The sequence below is a fragment of the Gopherus flavomarginatus genome, chromosome 9 (genome assembly GCF_025201925.1).
Source record: "Gopherus flavomarginatus isolate rGopFla2 chromosome 9, rGopFla2.mat.asm, whole genome shotgun sequence".
Classification (NCBI taxonomy): domain Eukaryota; kingdom Metazoa; phylum Chordata; order Testudines; family Testudinidae; genus Gopherus; species Gopherus flavomarginatus.
The window spans coordinates 79,241,977-79,269,893 of record NC_066625.1 but is presented as its reverse complement, the minus strand read 5'-3'; the positions used below and the strand labels follow the sequence as shown (position 1 = coordinate 79,269,893).

The following is a 27,917-nucleotide window of genomic DNA, read 5'->3' as shown; positions in this document are numbered from 1 at the left end:
TCAACCACACACCTCATTTGGAACTGATGTACATAATCAGGCAGCAGCAGAGACCAAAAAAAAAAAAAAAAGAAAAAAAAGCAGATATGGTACAGTACAGTACTGTCTTAAACATAAACTACTACTAACAATAAAGGGAAAGCAGCATTTTTCTTCTGCATAGTAAAGTTTTTAAGCTGTATTAAGTCAATATTCAGCTGTAAACTTCTGAAAGAACAATCATAGTGTTTTTAGAGTTACGAATATTTCAGAATGACGAACATTCCTCAGACATACCCTCTATCAGCCATGTTTGCATGTGACCACCAGCTGCAGTGGTGTATTCTAGAAAGGCCTGCAAGCTAGCTCTCCTCTTTAAATCATTATCTTGAACACTTTCCTTTGGCTGGACTTTATAGATGGGCTTCATCTGAACAGAACCAGAGGGGAAAGTGAAGTGCTATATAAAGCTATTAAACTGATGTATCTGAGACTAGCAAAATGGCAACATTTTTTTCACGATTCCATTAGATTAAAAAGAACAAACATTTTTGCCTTCCAGTTCCAGTATCAATCAGTCGTCTTTTTCTTTCTTTTGCGACAACCAGAGTGTCATCAGAGAAAGGCTTACACAAATTAACTCCATTTCCAGGAGCAAGGGCCCTGTACCGTATTCCCCCCACCCTCATTTCAGTGTTGCATCTTCACATATCTAATTCTTTCCATATCTATTAATTTTTAAAGATTTTTTTTAAAAATAGTTCTTTTAAAATTTCTTTTTAAGCATACAATGCAGGTATGACTGCAATCAAAGCCATATCTCCCATCCGTTACTGCAGCCTTGTCACATCCAGTAAAGGATACTTTTTAGTGAATAATATTTTACAACTTTAGAGCATCCCAAAGTACTTTATCAACATACAGTGCCTTGGAAATGCTGCCATCTCTGGGATGGAAGGTACTAGCCAATGAGTTATGCTGTAGGAAGAGAAGGAGAGCTTTGGCTATGGACCTTGATTACGTTGAAACCTGCCTCCCATTTTGTACTCATAAATGACTATGGGCATAAATAAGGTGGGCGAGGTAATATTTTTATTGGACTAACTTCTGTTGGGGAGAAAGGCAAGCTTTCAAGCTTACACAGAGCTCTTCTTTGGGTCTGGGAAATGTATTCAGAATGTCACAGCTAAATACAAGGTAGAACAGATTTGTTTAGCCTAAGTAGTTAACACACATTTAAAGGGAGCATCCAAGGTAAAGTAACCCGTTAACACCCCTCCTGTCATGGCGAGGGAGGCAGTTGGAGGGGGTTGTTCATTGCTTATAGATTGGATTTATGGCTTAATACAACAGTGTCTCTACTCAGTCCATAACTTTTGGTGTCTAGAAAAGTTATGAATTTACATTCTCAAACTCATCTTTTGAAAGTGCTATTCAGGTTTCGTTTGCAGATGAGGACTGATAGGTCAGATATAGAGTGATCACTTTGTGACAAGTGTTCACCCACAGGTGATGTGGTGTTTTTGTCTTTTATCATTTTCCTGTGTGAGTTCATTTGAGACTGTAGTCATTGTCTAGTTTCACCCATTTAGTTGTTATTGGAGCATTAATGCCTGGGAGCTTAAATTCATTACTTTGCTAGACACTAAAAATCATGGACTGAACAGAGACACTGGATTTATGGCTTCTTACAACAATCTGTAACCCATTAACTTCCCTTTCCCCGCTGCTTCCCCCCCTTTTCCTTTCCCCCCTATTACTGAAGCAGTGTTAATGGGCCACTTCGCTTTGAATGGTCCGTTGAAATATGTATTAACTACTTATGCTAAACAATCTGTTCCACCTTGTATTTAGCTGTGACATTCTGAGTATCTTTCCCAGACCTGAAGCAGAGCTCTGTGTAGCTTAAAAGCTTGTCTCTCTCACCAGCAGCAGTTGGTCCAATAAAAGATATTACATCACCCACCTTGTCTCTCTAATATCCTGTGACCTACATGCATACAACAACATGGCATAAATAATGACATTTAGAAGCCCTGTTACCTGGTTTGCTGGCACAGCTAGATATAGCTGGACATCTAGTTGCTATCATTTTGCTCACAATTAACTGCACCCCCAAAACTATGCATTTGCAATTACTTGTGGGCAAAACTTTGTGAGTACAGTTTGGGTGGCTGGTTTTAAGTGCCAGGCTCTAGGTATCCTCAGAGAGCACTTTGTCTTTTAAGAGCAAGTCTGAAAGGTTCCCATGTTGCAAAGTTCCTGGAAATCAATTTATCCTCCTCAGAAGGCTGAGTCTGTCTCTGCCAAGATTTGAACTTGTGCTTACAGGGATTTGGCATAGGTGTCTAAGGGCTTGTCTATATTACCCGCTGGATCGACAGGCAGTGTTCAATCTAACAGGGAGTTGATTTATCGCGTTTAGTCTAGACGTGATCAGTCGACCGCCTAGCACTCTCCCTTTGACGCTGGTACTCCACCAGGGTGAGAGGCGCAGGCAGAGTTGATGGGAGAGCATTATTCACTCAGCTGAAGTTGCGTAACTTAGATCAACCCCTACACCCTCCACCAGTGTAGACCAGGCCTCAGACATGCTCTTCAGCTGAGTCAGTGACACAATATACCGGTTTTACTTGGCAAATGAATTGTCTGCTTTTCTTGTATTGCATTGAGTGGGTTTAGTCCTCATAAAAGTGTGAATCAGAGAACTGGCTAGAAGTAAGCATAATGCAGGCACAAATGGGGCTGGATCTCTTCCCCCATATCACTTTGCTGATTCACCTCGGTCTTGATGTGCAGCACAACGTTTTTGATGTGTCTGCTAGTTCGGGGCTGTGAGTCCTCCTGAGCATAGGCTGCCGGTCCTAGTAATCTGATGTGATGTGAATAAGTATCAGCTAAGGACTTGGCTGAGAAACCACCAGACTCATTTCCACTGGTGACTTAAATGAGATTGAAAGGGGGAAAGGGACAGATCAAACCTCCTTGACTGACACATTTTAATTACATATTGGATGATTTGGGCCCACATTATGCCAACATGCTGTACTGGCTTTGTTTGCATATGGTTGTATGATAATATGTTAACACACCAACCTAAGAAGAGCATTCCTATTCCCTGCCTTTATAGGTCTATTAGGGATAACATCAATGCCTCTCTCTCAGCCTCTCCATGCATGCCATTTGGGTGGGGAAATTGGGTTCTCATATGCTCAGACTGAAGCCGCTGTGGGTAATTAATCTGTTAAGAATTCTATTGGATTGTGATCCTTCCAGCCCTTCCATCTTGATGTGAGTGACAAGGTGTCACAGCCTGCCTCAGCCATACTGGTGACACCTGACCCTGGAGAAGGAGTTGATAAGAATGGAAATTATCGGATGTGATTTCAGCCTTCAGAGGTGGTGCTACCTCTGGGCTGCCCTGAAAAAGAGCCACTAGTGCTTCGTTTGCACATGAATTAAAATGTATGTCCTTGGCAATGAGTAAAATCAGTCTCTGATGAGAACTGTATCCTGGGGGCTAAGAGGTTGGATGGCTCAGAGACCACCTGATTCCCTCAGGCTTTGTACCACACACACAGATGTAGTCGGATTATGTGGATATGAAAGAGACAGAGAGAGATGCTTAAGCTGGGACTCTTTGCAGCAGCCCTTTTTAAAGCCCAGTGATTCTTCTTTTCTGCCAAAAACAAACTCATTGTGGCACCATAAAATGCCCCAGTGAGGGGTGGGTGAGAGGCAGGATTTGTATTGGGAGACATGGGGGATGAGACAGAATGAGCATCAGTTTAATCACTGCTTTCTGGCTCTCATTCTTCTCTGGCATTGGTTTTACATGGGTGTAGTTCATAGGTTTATGGCCAGAAGGAACCATTTTGATTATCTAGTCTGACCTCCTGCATCGCATCCTCTCTTAGTGACATCTGGATCATACCCATAACTGCAGCTTGAGCCAGGGAATATCTTTTAGAAAACACTTAGTGACTTTAGTTCACCATGGTGTAAGTGAGAGAAGAATTGGGCTTGATGTCCAATGAAGGCATTTAAAGAGCAGGGGCCCAGTATATTTTCGGCAGCAATGGGTGCTCTGTGCTGTTAACAGTGACTTGGCCTCCATCTATCTTCTGACTGCATCCTTTTCTCTCTGATTGTTAAAACCCATAAAGCTGCAGAGAAATATTATTCTTTAAACAGGCGTAATTTCTGTATCACTTATTTGTATGTGGGATCTCTTGCTTGCTAATTACATCCAGCAGAACGGTTAGAGTCACAGAAAAGATGTGATTTTTTTGGATGAAATATAGGGCTCCCTTAAAAAAAAAAATCCTGGTAGCTGGAACTAAAGCAAACATTAGCAAATAACTTGCTGGTAGAATGGGAAGAGAGATTAATGTTCAGGGCATCTTTGCTATCCTTCAGCATTCCACCAAACCCACTTCTGTGCAGAACAGCTGGAGTGCCACCTGTTGATGTCAAGGGGGTTATTGCAAACTGTAAGCAGGCTGGAATTAAAGAGATCATGATGATGGTGTTTGTGTGTCAGTCTTGGACTAGCATTGGCATGAAAATGCCAACAGCAGCTGCGGCCTTCCTCAACCACATTTTCAGGATCCATAAATCAGTTTTTAAATCTTTAAACCAAATCTTTATGCAAGTGCCTGCATGTTTATGCTTGGTATTGTTGGGCCACCAAGGAAATGATTATTCAAGGCATTTATCTCAGATGAGATCTACCTCTTGTACAACACACCTGTTCTTACCCGGGGTTTTTTCAACCCAAAGCTCTTGATAACTTACTCTGTACGAGGAGGTGTCAGGAAATAAATCAGAGGAGACATGGCTGTCCGACTGATAGATGGCTGCACAAACAGGACAACACAAGAGTGCTTTCACTTAAAGCTAAACTTTACTAGACTCAAGCACTTACACATGTCCGCAACAAGATTAGTAAAACATCCCCAACCTTTGATAATTACCAAAGCTGAGTGTGGCTTTCGAGTGACACAGCGGCAGGCTTCCAGTGGCCAAATCTTCCATCTGCCGGTGGGGACCACAAGATGTATCCAGAGGGAGAGTCCAAAGAGAATCCAAAAGAGTCCCCAAATGAGTCCAACTATCAAGCTTTTTCCCCTTATTTATACATTAGTAACAGAATGACATGTCCCTTAAAGAAACCTTATTAAGAAAGCAATTTCAATGATCCAGCAAGAGGTTCCCTCTGATTATTGATTAACCAGGTGTGGGTCTTTCCAGGGTTTGCAGCCTTGAGACCCCAATAGACATTCCTGAGGGTACATCCTGTTCTTTTAAAATGCATGTATCAGCAACTTCAACACAATTCTTATCAGGAAGGACACGGGGTCAAGCTGCCCTTGCTGTGGCACCCAAACCCCTCTCCCCTCCTGCCTTGGTCAAGCTGAGATTGCTGAATGGCCAATTTACAGCCTGCTGACTAGGCCGCCTTTAACAATAAGCCATAGCAGTTTTAGGCACTTTACTGGTTTGCCGAAGTCTCCTCGTACACTGTTACCATGGTGTCTAAGTGACCCTTGTAGCTAAGCGCTATGTATCTAAATGACCCTTAGCTGTCAACTGTGAAACTGTATTTTTAGCAGGATTCTCTGCTGACTATATAAACCCCGAGAGTGAAGCATGAGTCCCTAGGGTTGAAGATAAAATACAACCTGACAATAGGTATAGCTTGAGTGTAGTTTATTCCCTTTGCTGCTCTGGGAAATGTGCTTCGAGTCAGAAAATTGTTTGTGGCAGCACCCAAAGGGCCCAAGTGAGTGTAAAGAGCAATAGGAATGTGGGGGGGAGAACAGGAGGGGGGCCATGATAAGATCATGCCTTATGCTAGCTATGTACAGAACCTCATGGTTGCCAATCACCTTTACTTTCCTTCAATAAATCCTAGGAATCTCCTACTTAGCCATTGTCAGTGTGCAGCCTTCTCTAGGCATCATGGCAGAAGGGACTCTGGAAGGGCATTTGACCAACCAAAGGGTAGAGGCTTTATGCACTAGTTTGAGGTGGGTGTCCCATGTGCAAGCATGGAAAAAGCGCAAAGACGTCCATGGGAGAGGTGGTCAAGTGCGTGATTAAAGCTATAGGAGTTGGATTTGCAGAGATCTCTTGGGTAGTTCCCTGCCTATCCAATCTTTGGCCTCCCTGCTGTCTCAGGCCAGTTGTAAGGTGGTTCTGAGATGTGGACACCTACCCGGTAGAACTGGACTATGACCTTTCAACTCATTTCACCCAAGCCATCAAATAGGCTTCACGTAGTTTCACTTTTCGTTTTCAAAGTGCTGTACAAACATCAGTTTAATCCTTCTGTGTTTGGTTGTGATGGGTTACTTGCTATGGAGTTAGCTCAAAAGGGGATATTAAGGGAACCAAACAGGAATGATAAAACAATGACACAGATAACTAAGAGTCCTTGAGAAAACAGTGGGGGCTTCACTCAGACTCAGAATGGTTTCTTATCAAGGCTTAAGCTAGGATCAAAAGGAGGATATCAGACATTAGAGGAACCCCTGGCCTAAAAAAAGGATGGAAGTTGAGAGAGAGGTCAGAGTGTCAGCAAAAGCAAAAGCTGATGGACTGGCAAGGAGACAGACAAAGGCAGAAACAGCAGCAGAGGACTCTGCTTCTCACAACCCAGAGATGGAGGTAACTGAAACATACCAAAGCTTGCAAGGAAAGTTTAAGGATTGGGTAGAGGGAAATATGCATTAGATCTTTATTATTATTATTTTTTTTACTCTTCACTCTGTGTGCTTCCCACATATGAATACATAACGCTTTGTTTTGAAGAAGCTGTTGTTGTGTCATTTTAACCACCTCGCTGGTCTAGGGTTGCCAGGCCTCCAGAACTGGAATATTAATCTTTTAATTAAAGATTATATCATGTGATGGTATCTCCAGGAATTCATCCAACCTAAGTTGGCAACCCTACTTTGGTCACAGGTTACCAGACTGAAAGTCCTTAAAGATGCCAAACTGAGCTGGGCCTGTGGCATTAACACAGTTGATGAACTAGGGAGCTGCGGCCCAGAAAGTCAGTTTACGAGAGGGTGGACCATGTGGTTCCACCCAGAGTGAGGTGCAGGTAGTCAAGGTTGTGCTCAAGAGGCACTGAAAGTGATTTGTTTCATTTTCCCCTGTACCTATGACACTGGTATGAAGCACAGATGAATTATCTCTACTTTAAAGATAGAGGGACTGAGGCACAGAATTAATCAACAGCTTGCCCAAAGTCACACAGTCAGATAGTGATGGATGCAGGCAGTTCGAGCTCTAGGTACTTTGCTCCTTCCCCTAGACCAGGCTGCATCTTCGCAGAAACTTCCAGCCAATGCCAATGTAGTGGCTTGGATCTACATGGGTGACCTAGAAATAAGACTTCTTTTCTTATAATTCATCTTCTGGGGTGTCCAATTGTGCTGGATAATCCAATTTTTATTTGGCGCAGAAAATAGGGGAATTTTTCTTGTTTGTTGTTTATGGTTCCTACACACTGAATTTGCAAGAAGCATTTGTCTATCTGTTTTAGTTGTGCTCATGCCCTGTTATCAAACCTGCTCATTTGGAAGCACTTCAAAGCCCTTTATTCTTCAGAGTGGCTGTCTCTGAAGCCATTGAGGGGATTTTTTTTTTTTTTTACGTTTTCTGATTACAGTACAGCATTTATTATTATGCCTTTTAAGACAGGGTAACTTACTTTATATGTTTTTTACTGAAAGGTATAAATGAGCCCCCTTTGGCAGGGTTGTTTTTTAAATTCCAGTGTATGATCTTAGTGATTTATTACTGCAAAGAGCAGAGAATTAGTCAACAACATCTGGACAGGTCTGTAAGGCTTTTTTTTTTTTAAATCTGTTCTTTCCTGAGACAAATGTAAAGTTTTGCACTGGGCATGCTATCAAGTTCTCTAGTGTAGCATATGCTCACAGCTTCATCTTTCTTGAGCTTTGCAGCCTTTCCCTCCTGTTTCTGTCTTTTTTGTTCTCTTGCGCATGCACGGTTTATTTTTCATTATCTCTTCATTTCCCTTGTCTGAGGTTTTTCATCTCATTATTTCTTCTGATGCCAGAAAAGGGGCTGTTGGTTTACCGTATGGTGTTACTAGGTGACTGTGTGGTACCAATACCGGTTGTCTTGCTTGCTAAAGTTCTCTCGGTGTATCAGTCAGCTTGCCCTCTCCCTCACTCAATGTCTTTCTCTCCCTCCTCTATACAACTTCAGGTTGTGTTTATTTCTTTCCCCTTAGAAAGTTTTGGGTGTTTGAATTTGTTCAGAGCCCCAGATATTGATTATATTCTGTGGAGGCTTCACTAGCCATCAGCTCAAAGACTCTCTGTCTCTTTTACTGGTTTACTGCCTCATGGGAAATACTGCATCTAAGCCCGCACTAGCATAAATCAATGTAGCTCCATTGACTTCAATTTATCTGAGCTGAAATAACACCAGCTGAGGATCTGGCCCAATATCTTTATTTTCCAAATGTCTTTTCTTCCCTTTGCTTGTGTTGTACCTAAATTTAAAATGTGTGATCCTATATGGAATACCTGTAAAGTAGATGCTATGTGACACACAACAGACTATATATTTCGTTTTCTAAAATCCTTTTGATTGTGGTATTTTCAGAATGGAAATTGAGATGTTTCATTCTACTCAAGTATAATTACAGTCACACACCTCCAGGTACCAGCTGAATTTGGGCCTGCTTAGGGTGCCAGCCTGGAACTCAGGAGACCTAGGTTCAAAACCCTGTTCTGCCACAGACTTCCTCTATGACTTTGGGTAAGTCACTTAGTTTCTCTACACCAGTGGTTCTCAATCTAGGGCTGCTGCTTGTTCAGGGAAAGCCCCTGGTGGGCCGGGTCAGTTTGTTTACCTGCCACATCTGCAGGTTTGGCCGATCGCAGCTCCCACTGGCCACGGTACGCCGCTCCAGGCCAATGAGAGCTACAGGAAGCGGCGCGGACTGAGGGATGTACTGGCCGCTGCTTCCCGCAGCCCCCATTGGCCTGGAGCAGTGAATCATGGCCAGTGGGAGCTGCGATCGGCCGAACCTGTGGACATGACAGGTAAACAACTGGCCCGGCCTGCTGGGGATTTCCCTGAACAAGCGGCAGCCCTAGTTTGAAAACCATTGCTCTATACCTCAGTTGCCTATGTATAAAATAGGGAAAGTAGAACTCTCCTGCCCCAAAAGGGTATTGGGAGGATAAACGCATAAAATAATGTGAGGAACCGGATGCTACTCTGATGGCAGCCATACAAGCATCTTAGCTAAAAGGAGCGTGGAGCGGCATGTGGGGCCGTCCCGTGCCCCCCTTTAGCTGGTCCCCCTCTGACATGGCAGTGGCATATGTCTGTGGAGGTTCCTTGCGAATGTTCAATACTTCATTTTAGATAAGGCCTCAAAAGTGCGTAAGTGAATCCAATGCCCATTGGAACTACTCCAACCTCTTGGATCCGCCGGATGGAGCCAGAAACACTGCAGGCACAGCCTTTCTTATGATATTCTGGGCTTTGGTGTCTGGTTCAGGAATCACCCAGGAAATGCAGAGGCCAATGCCCAATATATGTATACACGTAATGTCAAACCCCATTCATGACTCATATTTGGATCTGAGTTCTGGATGACAGTTTGAGCTGGGTTGAGATTTGCTTGGAAGTTGTTTTCCTAGTCTCTAATTGAAAACTTGGGGGAAAGGGTAAGTAATCGTTGTGTGCAGTACAGCCCCTTCCAGCAGGCGGCAGTCTATCACACTGAATGGTTGCATGTCACACTGAACACAGGGCCAGTGCAACCATTTAGGCGACCTAGGCGGTTGCCTAGGGCTCTGGGATTTGAGGGGCGACATTTTCTTCGGCAGCGACTGTGGCGGCCGGATCTTCGGCCGCCCTGGTCACCACTGGCATTTAGGTGGAGGGAGCTGGGGCAGGGGAGCACGGGGAGGGCCGCCTGCAGCAAGTAAGGGGGGGGCAGCATGCAGGGGAACTCCCCGCCCCAGCTCACCTATGCCCCACCTCCTCCCCGAGCACGCCGTGGCTGCTTCACTTCTCCTGCCACCCAGGCTTGCGGTGCCTAAGCTGATTGGTGCTGTAAGCCTGGGAGGCGGGAGAAGTGAAGCAGCCACAGCGTGCTCAGGGTGCTCATGCTCATGCACAGAGCAGGGGTGAGCTGGGGTGGCGGGGGTGCCTCAGGGCGGAGGGTGGGGAGGTGCCGCAAGGGGGGCGACTCAGGGGGGCGCAAGGTGGAAGTTTCGCCTAGGGCGCGAAACATCATTGCACCGGCCCTGACTGAACCCCTTCCATCAGCTGACCGGCTGTTGTCTAATTCCTGCAGAAATGACTATGACTTTCCTGCTTTTTAATTGGTGAGACCTTAGTTGCTGAAATGCTGCCACATTGACTTTTTTTGCCCTGTTTGCTGTTTGTGTGTCTGACAGATTAATTCTGAGAGGGGTAGGTTTGTGAGGGAAATTGGCCTGGAATGTCAGGTGCTGGCAGGAGTTGGTTCTGGAAGCTTTCATCTTCTCAGCTGTTGAGTGGACACACAATAAGTAGTAGTTTGGTGAAAATAAAATATTTATTTCCTGCTGCAGGATGATAATTGGCTCAGTGTGGAAGTTAATATGATTTATTTGGGGATTTGTTTATAAAGAGATTATATTGTAATGAATCTGTGGGCATGAAGGGCTTTATAGATGTAGTTATCTGACATGCAGTCATCGTGTAGAACTTCGCAGCAACAGTGGGGCTGGAACTCTAGTCCTTCTGCTCCAAAAGCACAGGCTGATATAGGAGAATCTCTTCTGCTGCTATTTATATGGTGCCTATGCCACACAGAGAAGTTGCTCTGATTCCATCCATTTGAGAGCAGAGGTGCCTATACCCACCAGCCATGTCATTGCGATATGAAATGAGTGACACACTGAAGCATTTGATTGTCCTTAGCGTGGATTTCAGAGTGGGCACAAATTGATCCAGCTCCTGTTTAAATCCAGACCCAATGACCTGCTTTGACTTGGCAGCCGCCGGGTCAGCAAATTGTTTAGTCTCCTCGCACAGCTCACCTGAGCACCAAAGAGCATCTGGTTCTGAACCCTTATGAGACTCCCTAGCTATTCGCTTTCTCCCTTCTCCTAAAGCACCGTTAGCCCAGCAAGAGTCGGTGGAATGCACTAGATGGTATTTCCCTGCGAAGAGAACCCAGTGCATGTTGGTAAGGGTATGTTTTAGCGAAGACAAGCCAAAGTCATTGCTAGGAAGAAGACACAGCAATCAGGGGAGGATAAGGAGTGGGTGAGATTTGGGTTTCTCAGTGGAAAGTAAACTCTAATAGAAGTTTAGTCCATTGTGGCTTCTCTGCATTGTGAATCTAGCACGTGATTGCTCTCCTATCAGTGACACTCTTAGGTAAAATGACCCGTTCTTTCTTTTGAATTATTGAGCTGTCAAAGGCTAGCAGCTGGGAGCTTCGGCAGTGATGGAAGTTCAGAGACAGGGCAGTGATGTGGGGACATGAGAGGACTGATGGATGTTTTCATGCACTCCCCATGTGGGTTTGGGACAGTTGCAGGGAGCTTGGCTTGACTACATTGGCACATTTAGCCCTTTGTGCAGTGCACTGTATGTATGTGTATTTCATTGTTTTCCTAAGGAGAGGGAAACAGTTAAAGGGAAAGATCAGGAGCATCTGACTCCATCTCTCCCTTCCACCTGTATTTATTTAGCTGAGCAAGAACACACATCTAAGCATGCAGTTTCACTGCTGGCACCTAGTGAGGCATAAAGGTCAGTGTCAAGATCCCTCAGCAACTGTCAGAGTGTAAAAGGACCTTTGTCAAAGTTCTTAGTTTTACAAGTATATTTTGTTACAATTTTGTATCTGTTGCCTATAGAATCCTGAGCAGCATGGGATTGCTCACCCTCTGAAATACAGCTGTCTCTGAGTAAGATGCAGCAACTGTTCTGCCTCAGCAAAGTTACAGCAATTTCTAGCAGGGAAAGAATCAAGAGGCAGTGTTGTCTAGTGGATAGGGCACTCATCTGGGACGTGGGAGGCCTAGATTTTAGTCTCAGCTCTGCCACAGATTGAGCTGTGTGACCTTGTGCAAGTCACTTCATATCCACCTACCTTGTCTATCTAGATTGTAAACACTTTGGGGAAGGGGTTGTCTCTTATGTTTTTTTCAGTGCCTACCAGGATGGGGCCCTGATCTCAGCTGTGGCTATGGTAATACTAGTGATTGATAATGATAAAGGGAGAGGCTGCTTTTCTTTTTAAATTGATGCTAGAGGGGGGAATGTTCAGTTTGGCAAAATGAAATGTCTTAAGTTGGAATTTGGCCAAAACCCTGGAGCTGACACGTCTTATGATGTACATGTGTCTGATGACCCAGGCGGCAGAAATATATCCCCGTGTCTGGTCTGGATTTGTTCTGAGTCTGTGATGCAGACGGAGGGCTGAAGGGAAACAGTTCAAAGGCTGAAGACTTGTCTCATTTCTTTTGATATGTGGATGTTTGTTTATTTTTAATGGTCAGTATAGATCAACGTAATGTTAAGGCTAGAGGGCTAACGCTGGTCTTGTTGGATAACTGAATCAAACATGGAGGGCCTGATTCTCAGCTGCTGTTATTAAGTGTAGCTCCATCAATGTGAGTGATGTCCTGCCAAATTATACCAACTGGGGATCTGACCCAGAGACTGGGAAGACCAAGGTTAAAAACAATTATTGAAGAAATTGATGATATTTCTCCATTGTTTTTCTCTCCCCAGGGCTGCCATTGAGGTTCTAGCAGCTTTGCTGAAATCAAGTAAGCGCCTTCTTTTTATATTCTTACTGTCATACCTGTCTGTGCTGTGCACCTGGATAGACGTCCCATTAGGAATGGATACGTTCTTCTCCAACTCAATGTGCCCCCCCCCACACCTCTGAAATGCAATAGACCAGGGATCAGCAGCCTTTGGCACACGGCCCATCAGGGAAAGCCACTTGCGGACTGGGATGGTTTGTTTACCTGCAGCATCCACATGTTCGGCTGATCGCAGCTTTCACTGGCCACGGTTTGCCGTCCCCGGTCAATGGGGGCTGCCGGAAACTGTGGCCAGCACATCCCTTGGCTTGCGCCACTTCCTGCAGAACCCAATGGCTGGGAACGGCGAACCATGGCCAGTGGGAGCTGTGATCGTCCGAACCTGCGGACACTGCAGGTAAACAAATGGTCCCGGCCCGCCAGCGGCTTTCCCTGAAGAGCCGTGTGCCAGAGATTGCCGATCCCTGCAATAGACCAAAGCAATCTGTGTTGAGAAATTGGAGGGGATAGTATGTAGTATTTATTGTATGTCTTGCCATGTTTCTTCCTGTGTGTCTGTGATGATGCAGGTGGGAAATCATAACATACACATAAAGGTGCAACCTCCTTAAGAGAAATGACCAGGGTGGTCACTTGTTCTGATTTTTTGGGAAGGGCTTAGAAGAATTCTGCAGACTGTCATAATGACACCACTTTTACTTTATTCTTCCCTGGCTAGCATCTCAGGTCTCCACTTGTGCTTGAAGCCTTGTAGATCTTAAAGTTAGCCCCGGTACTTAGAGATTGCCATGTTCTGGCAGGGAGTAGCTAACACTGGCAGTGTCTGGTTCATGGGGGTTAGGGCTCTTTTAGCGCGGGTCCCCTTGTATGTACTCCTAGCCTGAATGTTCCTGAAGTGAACGTGTTACCCTTTTCTGCCTTTATCTCATCCAAAAACACTTAGCTTTTTATTACCAGGATTTAATAAAGCTTTGATTAAGAAAGAGTGCTCTACTATTGCAGACAATCTCCTCTCCAATAAATCACAATGGTGTATTGTCCTCTCTCTCTTCCCCCTCCTCCCCACGCCCTTTACTCTTTCTCTTCTCTGTCCTTTTCGTGAGCATTAGGAATAAATGCATTTGTGAAAAATTATAGGCCTGGAAGCAGTACTTAAATGAGCGCGCTGCAATGGGATCATGTCTGAGTCGCACCAGCTCAAGTGATGAATTCTCAAATAATGCTCTGGTATTAACCTTGCTGCCTAGATTTAAAGGTCACGTTATTGCAACAAGGAAACACCTTCTGGTTCAGATACTAAATCTTAATAAGCGGGTGATGGGGCCACTCCAGAGCTGCCTTCAACTTAAAAGCAAAATTAGCATTTAGAAAGGGAGGAATTCACAGAGAGGAGGGGAGCTGCAGGGAGAGTGGAAAACTCAGTTGGCAGCACAAGGCTTTCTACAGCACTCCTGCTTTATGGTCAGCACCTGGGACTATGAAGGGAGATTCTGCTGTCTCCCTGGTGTTGATGGAACCAGGCTTTCTGTTCTAGGACAGTCACCCACCCTATCTGCAATTGCACAGTGTTGATGCGGTAACTACAGCAACCACTTAGTGGAAAAGTGACATTAGGAAAATAAGGGGTGGAGTTTTAGATGTTTTTTAAAAATGTGATATGACTGGAACCAAGGAGGCTGAGCCAGCATCATGTGATCAGCTAGCTCTGCCCAAGCCACCAGCAGCGGCTCTGTGGTTCATCAGTGGTCCACAGTTAGAGAATCACTGGTCCAGAACATGATTTGGGTTTCTTCTCACTCTTACTTTCTTCTAGTAGCCTACAAAGACACTAAATGTTTACAAGCATTAGGCATTGTTGTGTGGGAGAATTGCTTATGGAGACACAGGCTAAAATCAAATGTGGTGGACCTCACAGATGTTGAAAGCTGTGGACTTTGAGCTGAATGGGAAATGGAAACCCTGGTGCTAGCTGCAACAATTAAATTGGAATGTGCATCAGCACATGAGCTATTCTGAGCCTCATCAGGGCCTTGAAAAGTGACCTGCTTGTGCTACTGCAGTGAGACTTGGGCCATGTCTACATCTAAAGTTTTGCAGCGCTGGTTGTTACAGCTGTATTAGTACAGCTGTATAGGGCCAGCGCTGCAGAGTGGCCACACTTACAGCAACCAGCGCTGCAAGTGGTGTTAGATGTGGCCACACTGCAGCGCTGTTGGGCGGCTTCAAGGGGGGTTCCGGGAACGCGAGAGCAAACCGGGAAAGGAGACCAGCTTCGCCGCGGTTTGCTCTCGCGTTCCGCGAACCCCCCTGCAAACCGCAGGGAAGGAGACCCGCTTGCTCGGCGGTTCGGGGAACGCGAGAGCAAACCGGGAAAGGAGACCCGCTTCGCCGCGGTTTGCTCTCTCGTTCCCGGAGCCACCCAGCAAACCGCAGGGAAGGAGACCTGCTTGCTCGGGGCTCCGGGAACGAGAGAGCAAACCGGTAAAGGAGACCCGCTTCGCCGCGGTTTGCTCTCTCGTTCCCGGAGCCACCCAGCAAACCGCAGGGAAGGAGACCTGCTTGCTCGGGGCTCCGGGAACGAGAGAGCAAACCGGTAAAGGAGACCCGCTTGATTACCAGAGGCTTCCTCCTTCCACGGAGGTCAAGAAAAGCGCTGGTAAGTGTCTACATTGGATTACCAGCGCTGGATCACCAGCGCTGGATCCTCTACACCCGAGACAAAACGGGAGTACGGCCAGCGCTGCAAACAGGGAGTTGCAGCGCTGGTGGTGCCCTGCAGATGTGTACACCTTCAAAGTTGCAGCGCTGTAACTCCCTCACCAGCGCTGCAACTTTCTGATGTAGACAAGCCCTTGATCTTGTTAGGAATGAGGATGAGATCACCCAGAAAACAGAGACATCAAGAATGCATCCATTCTTGGTAGTCCACCTTCAGGGTTGCATTCAGTGTCTCCAGCTGGGATGTTGCTCTGCCTCTGGCTACACAGATCATATTTGCAAGGATCTGTTAGGCCAGGAGCCCCTCTTCTGCTTTTGGCAGGAAGTCAGAAGGAGAAAGAATCCCTTATAGTTTTAATAGGAGCAGGCAGATGGCAATGCCTCTCCCTAATGTTTTCATGGTGATAATCTCCCTGCCCCTCAAGATTCCTCTAGTCTTCACTGATACTTTGGCCAGCTGCTGAGGAAAGGGCTACCTGTAAGCTTTGATCTGTGGCTGAAATCTCGCCTCTCTCTGTCCAAACAGACACTGATGGGAACTGCTCAACTGCAGCTGCTTAATACTGGGGAGCTATTGGGGAAGTAGGTGGGAACAAAATCAGTCTGGGAGCCACTGAAGGCAGCAGATTATGAGGAAATTACCAGTCTGTCTGGAGCTGGGAAACTGTCTTGACTGGTAGCTGTCTTAGAAGTGAAAGTACCAGGTTTGCCAGTGAAATGGCTGCTGGGATATCTCATGGGGAACACCTGCTCACAGGTCTGGAGATCACTGATTATTACCACCTGTCCTGCAGCACATGGTCCCCTTCACATGCCTCATGAACATGACCATGTTTCTCCAAGGTATTTGCAATGGGACACCCTCAGCCTGAGGGATTTTGGAGGTGAGGCCATTCTGCTTACTGTTTTCATAACCATATCCCTGCTCAAACCTGCCTAGGGCTCCCATAAAGGACGCTGCTCAGGCAGCCAATGTGTGTTTCTTGAAATTGGTGCTTCATCCACAGCTGGGAAGAAAAGACCTGCAGCCCCAGAACATGGCCAGAGGGAGCCTGATGCTTTTCTTCTTGAAAATGTGAATAGAAAGGAATTATAGACATTTGGATGACTATTAATGTAGGCTCAGAAGCGTGTGTCATTTATAATGCTGCAATAACGACTATATCCTTTTATAATTAGGATTGTAGATTACGTATACAAAATAGATTTTCCTTCCCTGACAATCAGACCATCTCACTCTGCTCTTGGAATCTCAGTATTGCCAATGTCAAACATTCAAAAATCATGAATCAGGCCCCAGAAAATCATTAGATTGGCTTAAAAATCAGAAAGTTAAACATTCCAAAAAGTGGGTACTTTTAATTTGCCTTCTGGTTTTTAAGCCTTTAGGTGGCACTCACGGCACATTTTCATATTTTATTCTGCAATCCTGAGGGTTACACATTTACTTTTTTTTTAATATGAAAGCTGAGATTCTTCTATAATCACCTGACTCCAGGAGTTGGGACTTTAAGGGGAATACCAAATACTGCAAGACTCATGGAAAAATCATGAGAGTTGGCAACACTGGCAACTCTCCACTAGCTTCCCTTGCTCACTGCATTGACTTTAAATATCTTGCCTTTACCACCAGCCGCTGCACTGCTCCACACTGGCCTATATCTTGGACAGTGTTCTCAAACAGGAGTCTCTGCTTCCGTAGGGAAAGCCCCTGGCAGGTCGGTGTGTTTACTTGCCCCGTCCTCAGGTCCGGCCGATCGCAGCTCCCACTGGCCTCTGATTGCTGCTCCAGGCCAATGGGAGCTGCTGGAAGTGGCGGCCAGTAAGTCCTTCAGCCTGCGCCGCTTTCAGCAGCTCCCATTGGCCTGGAGCAGCAATCCGCTGCCAATGGGAGCTGCGATCAGCTGGACCTGTGGACGGGGCAGGTAAACACACCGGCCTGGCCCGCCAGGGGCTTTCCCTACAAAAGCAGAGACCCCTGTTTGAGAAACCCTGATCTTGGATCTCATTTCTTAGCATGTCATTCTCTCTACCCATGACTCCCGTCTTGACATCCCCTTCATTTCCTTCCCCCACACCTGCTTTCATGCTTTCTTCTGAGCAGCTCCCTTGTGCACAGAATGATCTTCTAACTGCTGTGTGCCAGGCTTTCACTGTCTTCTCATTCTGATGCCTTCATATGATTCATTACCTCTGCAGTGTCCACAGACAGAATAAGCAAACACAAATCCCATATTGGCTCCTTCCTCTGTTTTTTTTCCATGCATCTCCTCTGTCTGCCTTCTAGACTGTAAGTTCTGTGGGGCACTGCCCTTCTTTTATTTGGATCTGCTATGGGCTCAGCCATATTGTTGGATGTTAGCAATTAACAGTAGTTGGGAGGCTGAGTGATACAGGAGCATCAATAATTCTTCTGTAAGGACTTGGGTCTGAGTATGTCAATGCCCTTCACTAAATTAATGAACTAAACCTCCCAACCCCTGGTGAGGTGAGTATCGCCCCTCTTGTACAGATCGAGAAACTGAGGCACAATACTGCAAAGTATCTTGCCCATAATCATGCAGTAAGCCAGTGGGAGAGATGGAGACAGAACTCTGACCTCCTGGCTCCTGAGTGCATAGGCAGAGTGGCAAGTGTGTGGAGGGAGGAGGGACGGGGGAAGGGAAGCTGTGCTGTATGTGACTCCATCCCGTGGGATCTTTTGCTTTTGTCAGCGCTGAATTCATGCCAAAAATAAAATAACACAATGCAATTTTTTGAGGGTAGGGGAAACAGTCAAGCTGAAGAAACAGGCTTAGGCAGCTGCCTGTTTGGGTCTGTAAAGTTTAAATTGGGTAATTCTGAACATTCCTCTTGTCCCGCACCCCCATGACACAAGCCAACTGCGTCACCCCAGCACCACATGATGGCACTGTTATTATAGCTATCCCAGGTCCCATCTGTGCTTAATCCAATATTTATTTTTGGTGAGTAATTTGTTTATCAGCAGGTTCTTTTAATCTAATTTTGGTCATATTTGTTATACCCGACTATCTGTACTTCCCAGTGTTAGCAGTTTGCGTGTCTTTAAGGAAATTAGCTGGAGCCAATCTTGGAGGCATTTGCTCAGCAGTTATTGAGGGGAAAGGGCTAGGGAAACAGACAGAGACCTTGTTGCATTGCTTGCCTGGTGAAATTGTAATGAGCAATTTAAAGAGACAGGTTGCGGTGACCTCCTGAAATTGTCTCTTTTATCAAGAGGATTCTATGGTGCAGGCAGCAGTTATTGCAAATGACCTTTTCACCGATCCCCCTTTCCTCTCTTCTTATCCTCTTGCCTTACCTATTTTCCTATTTCCTCCCAGCCATACTTCTCCTTCCCTGGTCCTCCCCCCACCCCCTCCTCCTTTATTTAACCACTCACATTCTTCCTTTCATGAAGGCATGAGGATTGTGTGCCCAGTGGGATAAAATATCCAGTGTGATTCCCTCCCATACAGACTGGTTCCTCAAGGGGACACGTAGGCTCCCCAAGGAAGAGAAGAGGGGAGTTCTATCAAGCAAACATTTCATAGCCTGCCCATCAGGGATGGGTGTGCATCAGAACTGCCCATATTTTGTGGAAGGGTCAAAATTAGAAACTGGATCTCAGTTTAGCAAGAGATGGCCCCACCTTTATAACACTGTGAAGCAAAACCACTGATCCTCCCCTTTCCCCTCTGAACTTCAGGATGTTTATAATCCCAGTTCCAGTTTTGAGGCTGTATCTTGTCTCTTCTTCAGAGCATAGTCATTCAGTGTAACAGGGTAGGGTGCGGGGGGAAAGGAAGGGTGGGAATGGATGTCCCTTTCATTTCTACTCCACAAGATTGTTCTTCTCTCAGAGGGTTCTCAATGCAGATGTACCTACTGTCCCAGAGTGGAAGGATGGTTTCAACTCCCACATGGACAGCTCAGTGCCTCTCTCTATTTTGTCCTGAAGGATGAAATAATGGAGTTGAGATGTTGCATCATTTTGTTTGTCTCTCTATTAGTGATGCATTGGCAAATGAGGCATGCTTATCCTGATGGAAGGACAGTGTTTGTGTCCCCAGTGATGGGTGGACTTTAGAAAGTTCAGAGATGGAGTTTGGAGAAGTCCTTCAAATTTCTGGATCCTTGTCTGAATTCTCCAGAGCACTTTAGTCTGAAAAACTGGATTGGAAATTTTGTGCAAACAGTATTTTTCATGGAATTTCAACACTTTGGCTTCCATCCAAGAACACAAAGTATTAAGAAAATGAAACATATGGGAGAAAAATTAAACCTTTTCAAATTTTAAGATTTGATTCCCATTGGGGATAGTTCTGTAGCTTAGTGTGGCATTGGTTTGCCCTTTCTTAATCTTCACATGTTGATAATGCAACAATGGACAGTTAGTGGAAGGTTCTCATGTCATGCCATATCTTTGTGTGAGATACCATCTTGGCTAACATCAGGGGACTTTCAGAGCTGAAGGACTGAGTCACTATAGCTGGAACTAAGGCTGATAGCTGAAACAGATTCATCTCCTCTGTGGACTGGGCACAGAGGGAGACGTGTACCACATCCTGACCAGTGAGATACACTTGTGTCCTCTGTCTTCTCGCCCTGGTGTTGATACCTCAGTGACATTGCAATTGGATGCAGTTGTCCCAAGAGATGAAATAAACATTGGGTGTCTTTAAATGTCATCCTGCAGGCTGGATGCACAGGATGTGGGGCAGAATCATGGCTGCCCCCTGAATTCTGAGATGGGTGGAGAGTCACCCGGGGCAGCAGGTTTGTGTAATTTTTGGTGGTGCCCAGAACAGGTCCAAGTCCCAACTCACCACACCTACCTTGTAAGCTGATATATATTTTTAAAAATAATGTAAAAATATGAGGGGTCTGGGGTGGGGCTGGTGATGAGGAGGTTGGGGTGTGGGAGAGGCTCAGGCAGAGGGTTAGGGTGCAGTGGTTAGGGCTCTGGGGTGGGGCTGGGGAAGAGGGGTTCACGATGCAGGAGGGGGCTCAGGGCTGGGGCAGAGGGTTAGAGTGTGGGGGATGAGGGCTCTGGCTGGGGCTGGTGATGAGGGCTTTGAGGTGTGGGAGTGGCTCAGGGCTAGGGCAGAGGGTTGGAGTGCGGGGGGGGGGTGAGGGATCTGACTGGAGTGCAGGCTCTGGGGTGGGGCAGGGCTTGGGATGAAGAGTTTCAGGTGCAGGCAGGCTGCCCTGGGGCTGGGACCAGAGAGGAGGACTCTTCCCAGGCCTCTTCCCGATAGTAGCAGTGAGCTCTGAGGGATTGCTCCCTTCTTCCCCCCAGCAGCACACACTCACCTTGCACCACTGTCACTACACGTGCTTCTAGGGCCCCTTTCAGGTCCAGAAAGCTCCCTCGCCTCCCCTGTGACGGGTGTCAGGGAGGGGGGGCTGCCATCACATGTGTGCCTCCTCCCCTGCTGCTGCCCCTCACTGGGGGTGCGGGGTAGGGCTGCCCCTTGCCCAGCGTGAGGCAGGAGTGGTGACTGTGTGTGAGGGGTGAGGGGGACTGTGCTGGTGGAGGGTCCCATCAGAAAAGGGAAAGGTCCAAGGTGGAAGGTCAGGGTCAGGGCAGCCTGCCCTGCCACTAGCGGATGGGGGAACTAGGACCCAGCAGCAGCGGTTGATGCCGGGAGTTAGCAGAGCAGAATGCAGTGTGGAGCTGCAGGAGGCAGCCACGGGCTTGAGGCAGGGGCGCCCAGCGGAAGGTGCGCGGGGGGCAGCAAGTGAGGGAGGCATGCGGGGGTGGCAGGTGGAACCGAGGGAGAGACCTGACCCCAAACATTGGTGGAGCCGGGCCCTGGAGTCACCTTAACAGGGAACCCACATCAGTTTCTTGCTGAAACCACTTAGACCACTAGATCTAGGCTCATCCTATTGTTCACTGGAGGACTAGGCTCGTCTTTCGGGAGAATTGATCCAGTTCCCATAGGGAAACCTGATGTATCTCTGGAGCAGGAATGGGCTCCCAGTGGCTCTTCCCTTTAGAGGTTGCCTTATACTCAGTATTTCTCAGGAGCAATCACTAGTACATAGAAGGGAACAGGAGGTCTTCTTACCGCTTCCAAGCTCTTGGAGACTGCAGGGTTAATTTAGCAGAGCATCTTCGCTTCAAACCATGTCCTTGGCAAAATGAATTGGCTGACTCAGATCAACAAAGAGACTACCAAAGAGATTTAAATAGCTAGACACAAACATCTCTTTGTTCCCCCTGGTAAGCAGTGGCTTGCTCCTCATATTTCAGGTTGACTGTAATCCAGTTATGTGATTGTATAAGCCAGGTGATCTCCAGTAGTCCCATGTGTGCAGCTTCAGAGGGGGCAGGGGTGGAAAGGAGAGGCTTCGTGAGCATCCCCAGAAACAGCAACAGCCCTGAGGCCATAATGACAGCTGACTGATGACGTTTATCTGCTATCCTCACACCCTGTTTTGGGGTCCCCCACCTGCCACGCAGTGAACAAGCCAGGGTTCCCCTGAAACTGGAGACTTTTCTTTTGTGTGAGCTCCTGGCTTTAGATGCGTCTTTAACCACGGTGGAACCTCCAGGATGAATGTACCAGATATGCTGGGGACATCCAGGCAAAGCATGCCTGTTGAGCAATCAAGCTCACTTGGTGTGTCCAGGCAGAGAAGTGTGGTCCAAATGTGTCCTCATTATCCATTGACTGCAATGGACTAATAGTGGAAACCTGTAGCACAGTGCAAGACCAACAGCAAAAAGGTTGAGAGGCAAAGGGTATTCTACCACCTACCACACAGAATACGCAAATCCACTCCAGGAGGATCTGACTTCTTGCTGCTTACAAGTGTGTACAGGGCTGCTTGTATCTCTGTGACTCATATCCACCATCTGTATTTTAGCCAAAATACAGACATGCACAGACAGGTGCATCACGTAGATGGAGAGACCAACAAATAAGAGACAGGTGGGTAGGTTTCTGTTTTCCTTCCTGCCTTCTGGAGATTTTGGCATTCCTCCTTTTTTTGCTCTTTCTCTGCTTTGCTGACTATAAAACTGAAAAAGGAATGGAAGAATAGAATGAGAGAGACCTGCCAATGGGAGGAGAACAGGAGAGGTTGATGGGATGGTCCAGGAGAACCAACCAAACTGAATATCTCAATGAGACAACAGCATTTTGGTTCCTCATCAGTAATTCTCATCTCTTGTAATCAAAGTGATGCGGGTATGGACACAGAATGATTCCCTCCTGTCCTGTCCTAGTAACCTTCCTTTCCTCTAGAACAGACTTCCCTACTTTAATTCATAATGCCAATGTTTAGATGCTACATTGATAAGTGCTACAGGAAACCTAAGAGAAATAAATAATAAATATCCTCAGCATTTAGACGGTGTCGTGCTTTCTATTCATAATGCACAATGGGAGGATTGGAAACTGAGGCACTGAGCGATCAAGTGACTTGCACAAGGCCATATGTATGAGTCACTGCCAGAGTCAGGAACAGAAGCCAGGTGTCCTGACTCCCAGCTAGAGCTGGTTGAAAAATGGGGGAAAAATCTCCAAAAAATTTTTTACAGGAATCTTACTTTGGTTGAAATTTCTAACTAGCTCCACTCCCAGCCCCTTCCACTGCCACTATGCCCCATGGGTCCTGACAAATGGGTTGAAGTACTACATGGTGTGGCTCTGGCTCCATTCCTATTTCATTAGCCTCTGTACAAGGCAGGAGGCCACCCTGAGTCCGATTCAGACTGCCCCCAGCCTGAGCTCCCCAACTCTGCTCTGCCTCTTGTCATGTGCATATACTTGGCAGAATTCCCTAAGCAATTCTTCACAGAAGATTGACTGATTTGAGGGGTTAGTCATCCTGTAGGTTAGCAAACATGACATCTGGTGGCGGATTAACAGGAAATTGTGAATCAAACCATTGGGACTGATAAGGGATTCTCAAGCAATTGAAGTTTTCTAGCATGCACGTGCACACCAATAATGAGTGAAGGTCAGGCTACGTCCAGACTACCCGCCGTATCGGTGGGTTAAAATCGATTGCTCGGGGATCGATATATCGCGTCTCATCTAGACGCGATATATCGATCCCCAAGCGCGCTTATATCGATTCTGGAACTCCATCAACCCCAACGGAGTTGCGGAATCGACAGGGAGAGCCGTGAACATCGATCCCGCGCGATGAGGACGGGTGAGTAATCCGATCTTAGATATTCGACTTCAGCTACGTTATTCACGTAGCTGAAGTTGCGTATCTAAGATCGATTTCCCCCCGTAGTGTGGACCAACCCTCAGAGAAGTAACATGTCTGTGGTCTCATATACACAGTTGCCAGAACTGAAAACATGAGATATATTGTCAGAGCTGTGTGGAGGCCAAGAAGTAAGACAGCAGAGGCTGCTGCAGGCCTGGATTGAGGTGCAGTGGCTGAGCTGCATGAAGGACCTAGGAAGGGAATAACAGAGACGGCAGATCAAGCTTGAGGTGCTTCCGCAGATTAATGTGGTAGCCCTGGATTGGTATAGCAATGGGGTTGCAGGCCAGGATTGATTTGCATTGGCAGACCTCCGGGGGGCTTCCCAGAAATGGAATGACAGGAGATGCTGCAGATCAGGACTGAAATATATTGGCAGACCTTTGTGCAGAGCTCTTTGCTCCCATCAATCCTCCCTGTTTGTGCAAGATCTCTGTGTGATGTTTCCAAAGAACAGATAGAGAAGACTTGCCACACCAAGAGCTTTCTGTTGCAAATTGCATACAGTAATTGGGATTCAGGGGACCCAAGACATGGTTCCTGGCCCTGTGGGTTGATGAGCATGCTCCTGGCAGCTTCTGAAGCAGGTCAGAATGAGGCATGTGGTGGACCAGCCAGGAAAAATACATTCATTCAAGGACTGGTTTAAGGGGGAAAGAACAGCTTGGAGCTTGCCTGTACTCGCACATGCTGGGGCAGGGCAAGGAATGCAGAGAAAAAACACTTCAGAAATGTTAAATGGCAGTGTTACTAGCTTTTGTGATTTTATTGCGAGTCTTGCAATTTTATAAAGAACTTTTAAACCTTTATGGTTTTGGAGTAAAGCTTGAAAATGTGACCTGAGCACACACGAAAGGCTCAGAAACCAGAGGGCAAAGAAAAAAACCAAACGTGGTGGTTTTTTTTTTTTAAAAGTCACTCATGATTTTTAAGTTAAATCATGATCTTTTGAGCCTGATTTATGATTAATGATTGGATTGGTGGTCCTGAAATGGCAGAAGGAAGGGGCTGTGATTTTATAATCTCTGTTGTGCAATGGCTTTCATTACAAAGGGATGTGTGAGCATGCATCACATCTTCCAGTAGCCAAACACAACCTCATTGTCTGGGGCAGGGTCCTGTGACTGAAAGGTAAATGGCTGTGTTGCCCACTGTCTGTCAGTCTCCTTTGGATCCATACTACTGTATGAGGATCACAAGACCCTCTCCCAACCAATCATATTGCGTCTCTCTTTTTTTCCCTCAATGGCTCCACCCTCTTCCATATTCATTTTGAGGAGCATAATGGGTGTCCTGGGTCAGACGGAGGCAGCCACAACTGCTGCTGCCCTGTGCTCCACTCGTAGGGCTGTCAATCCAGTCTCCAGGGCTGTCAATCCAGCTTCTCCTGCTTGTGCCAAGCATCTCATTGCAGGAATTGTCTTTAGTTTTTGCTTTGCTTAGTGCTATGCCAAGCACATGCCCTATGCTTAACAAATAACAATGAAGGTCACACATGCAAATTATTAAAATCAAGTTAATAAACATGTCTGTGATTGTGTGCACAAGACCAAATGGATGTGCCAGTGTGTTCATGTGAGTGTGTAAGCATTGTGCATATGTGTGACAATGATCAGTCAGTGCTTGTGTGTGTGTGTGGATGGGAAGGTTGCAACTCAGCCATTCTCCTTTGGTTTCAGAGTCTAACAGCCGACGAGCAATCAACAGAGGCTACTTGTGTGAACTGCTCAGGCTGTACCAGGACTGGCACCGCTGTGATACCTCCAATAGGTACATCCACGTCCGCAGGGGTCTCCTGCTCTGCCTCAAACACATCACCAACATCCAGTCTGCCAGGGAGACTTTCCTCAGTGCCCGTGGCATGGAGATCCTCTTCACCACTGCACAGGTAAACGCGAGCTGAGGCCAGCTCAGCAGCTGCTTCTGGATTGTTCTACCCTTGCAATGTAGAATTCTTCTTATGTTTTAAACGGAGCTGATTGAAAAATGGAATTTCCATCCTGTAGAAAATTGCGATACTTTGACTATTTTTTTTTTGTCCTGAATCAGGACAGAAATTCAAAACATTAAAATTTCTCAAATAAATAAATAAATAAATAAATAAATTCAGTTCAGAAATGTTGAAACATTTCATCTTATGGATAATCTCCATCTGTCTGTGCCTCTGCAGGGCCTCATGGGAATTGTAGGTCCAGGTCCCACATGCCGCTATTCTTCCCATGTACCCTACTCCCTGGCTAGCTTGCATTTCCCAAGATGCTTCACAGTCTCTCCCTGTGGCTGAGCTGTTGCAGCATCTCAAGGGTGCATGGGACATGCATCCTAATGAGAAGGCCTTCCTCTGGTGCCTGAGGAATTGACCACTGCTTCAGGTGGGGCTAGGGCAGGGATCAGCAACTTTTGGCACACGGCCCATCAGGGAAAGCCCCTGGCGGGCTGGGATGGTTTGTTTACATGTAGCGTCTGCAGGTTCGGCCGATCGCGGCTCCCACTGGCCGCAGTTCACTGTTCCAGGCCAATGGGGGCTGCGGGAAGCAGCAGGAAGCATATCTCTCGGCCCGCGCTGCTTCCTGCAGCCCCCATTGGCTTGGAATGGCGAACCACGGCCAGTGGGAGCTGCGATTGGCCGAACCTGCAGACTGCAGGTAAACAAACTGGCCCAGGCCACCAGTGGATTTTCCTGATGGGCCGCATGCCAAAGGTTGCCGATCCCTGGACTAGGGGATCAGATGTAGCAAGATTTCGATCAGATATGGCTCTTGTGAACAATAAGTCCCCAATGCATGTGGTGAATGGTGGAAGCTGTGTGAGGGCAATGTCTGTGACAGCCGATCATGGCTTGTTGCCTTTATAAGCCTTTACCAGTCCATGGTGCCTTCTGAGCTAATGTCTCCTGATAGCTCAGCCTGGGAGCAGCACCCTGAAAAGTGCAAACACTGGGTCACCTTGGGTGAATAAACAAGATACAACACACCAAGGATCCCGTGAAGAGTGAGGATGCTAATCCTTCCAAAGGTCGGAAGTGGAGCAGAAATGACAGCTTCAGGGGGTTCCAGTTTGTTTTCTCTATCACTTGCCATGGGAGATCTGTTGGCAGGGAAATCACCAAGGTTAATAAGTCCAAAATATCACATACCCTGACCCCTAAAAAGTACGTTTTTGGTCTTACGTTGTCTCCCTGAGAGATCAAATGATGTTCTCCCAACCACCTGCAGGAAAGGTACAACTCTGTGAGGATCCCGCCCAATTCCCCACTCACGACTAGAAACCACAGATGAGTGTGTGCACATCACACTGCTGCCTCTGCTGGGACTGTTCAGCATCCTCATGATAAACAGATCCAGGGAGAGTGTGCTGGCTGCAGTGAGAGACCTCCCTGCTCTGCAAGACAGAATCTACTGAGAGTCCCTGTCTAGATGGTGTTTTAACCCCTTTACAAATATATTAGTTGGTGGTGATTCGTCCTATGACCAGCTAACTTGGTTTTAAAGATGTTAAATTGATCTGATTGAAAAAATTCTGACAAAATGTTCTTTCATAGGAATTAGCTGCATTTACTTGTGTTACTTGAAACTGAAACATTTTGAGACAATTTGATTTTGACCGTGTTCTAACAGAACCCAGGAAAGACTCATATGGAATCTTGCCTGTCAGGTAGTTTTCTGTCAGAAACCTGCCTGCTTCCCTCGATCACCTTGAATCCTCAGCAGCTCATCAGGCATGCTGACAGGAAGCTGAGAACCTGGAAACCTTGGGAATCCTGACGCATGGCGCTTCAGCAGCGTGGGCTTCTCGGGTCCCCTGCTCTGTGGCAACTCATCAGATAGCCTGCCCCAGAAATGGGGCTCCAGTCTCTTTTGTGATAAATTAAAAAAAAAGTGGGTTTTTGTTTTGAATCAGAATGGAAACAAATGTTGAAATATTACAAGTCTCCAAGAAACCGAAATTCTTTTCTCCACCCAGCTCTAGAGTTAAACTCTTTCTATGCTCATGTTTAAATGTGCTGGTTAAAACATGCTAGCGAACACATCTTTAAACACGACTTATTGGCCTAATCTAACTCAGACAGAGCTCGCAGGCCTGGGAGGCATGCAGGTTGCAGTGAGACGAGAGAATGTTCTCTGCCCCGCAAGAGTGTGCAGGAGA

General features: G+C 46.5%; 1 protein-coding gene across 2 annotated transcripts in view; it reads left to right on the top strand.

Moving 5' to 3' along the window:
* Window positions 1-27,917, top strand: part of AGBL1 (AGBL carboxypeptidase 1) — a 385,324-nt gene that overhangs the window by 48,095 nt on the left and 309,312 nt on the right. For both annotated transcript variants that reach the window (XM_050967394.1, XM_050967395.1), the window contains exons 6-7: window positions 12,778-12,815; window positions 25,451-25,659. In XM_050967394.1, coding sequence (XP_050823351.1) covers window positions 12,778-12,815; window positions 25,451-25,659 — 247 coding nt within the window. The remainder of the gene's footprint in view (window positions 1-12,777; window positions 12,816-25,450; window positions 25,660-27,917) is intronic.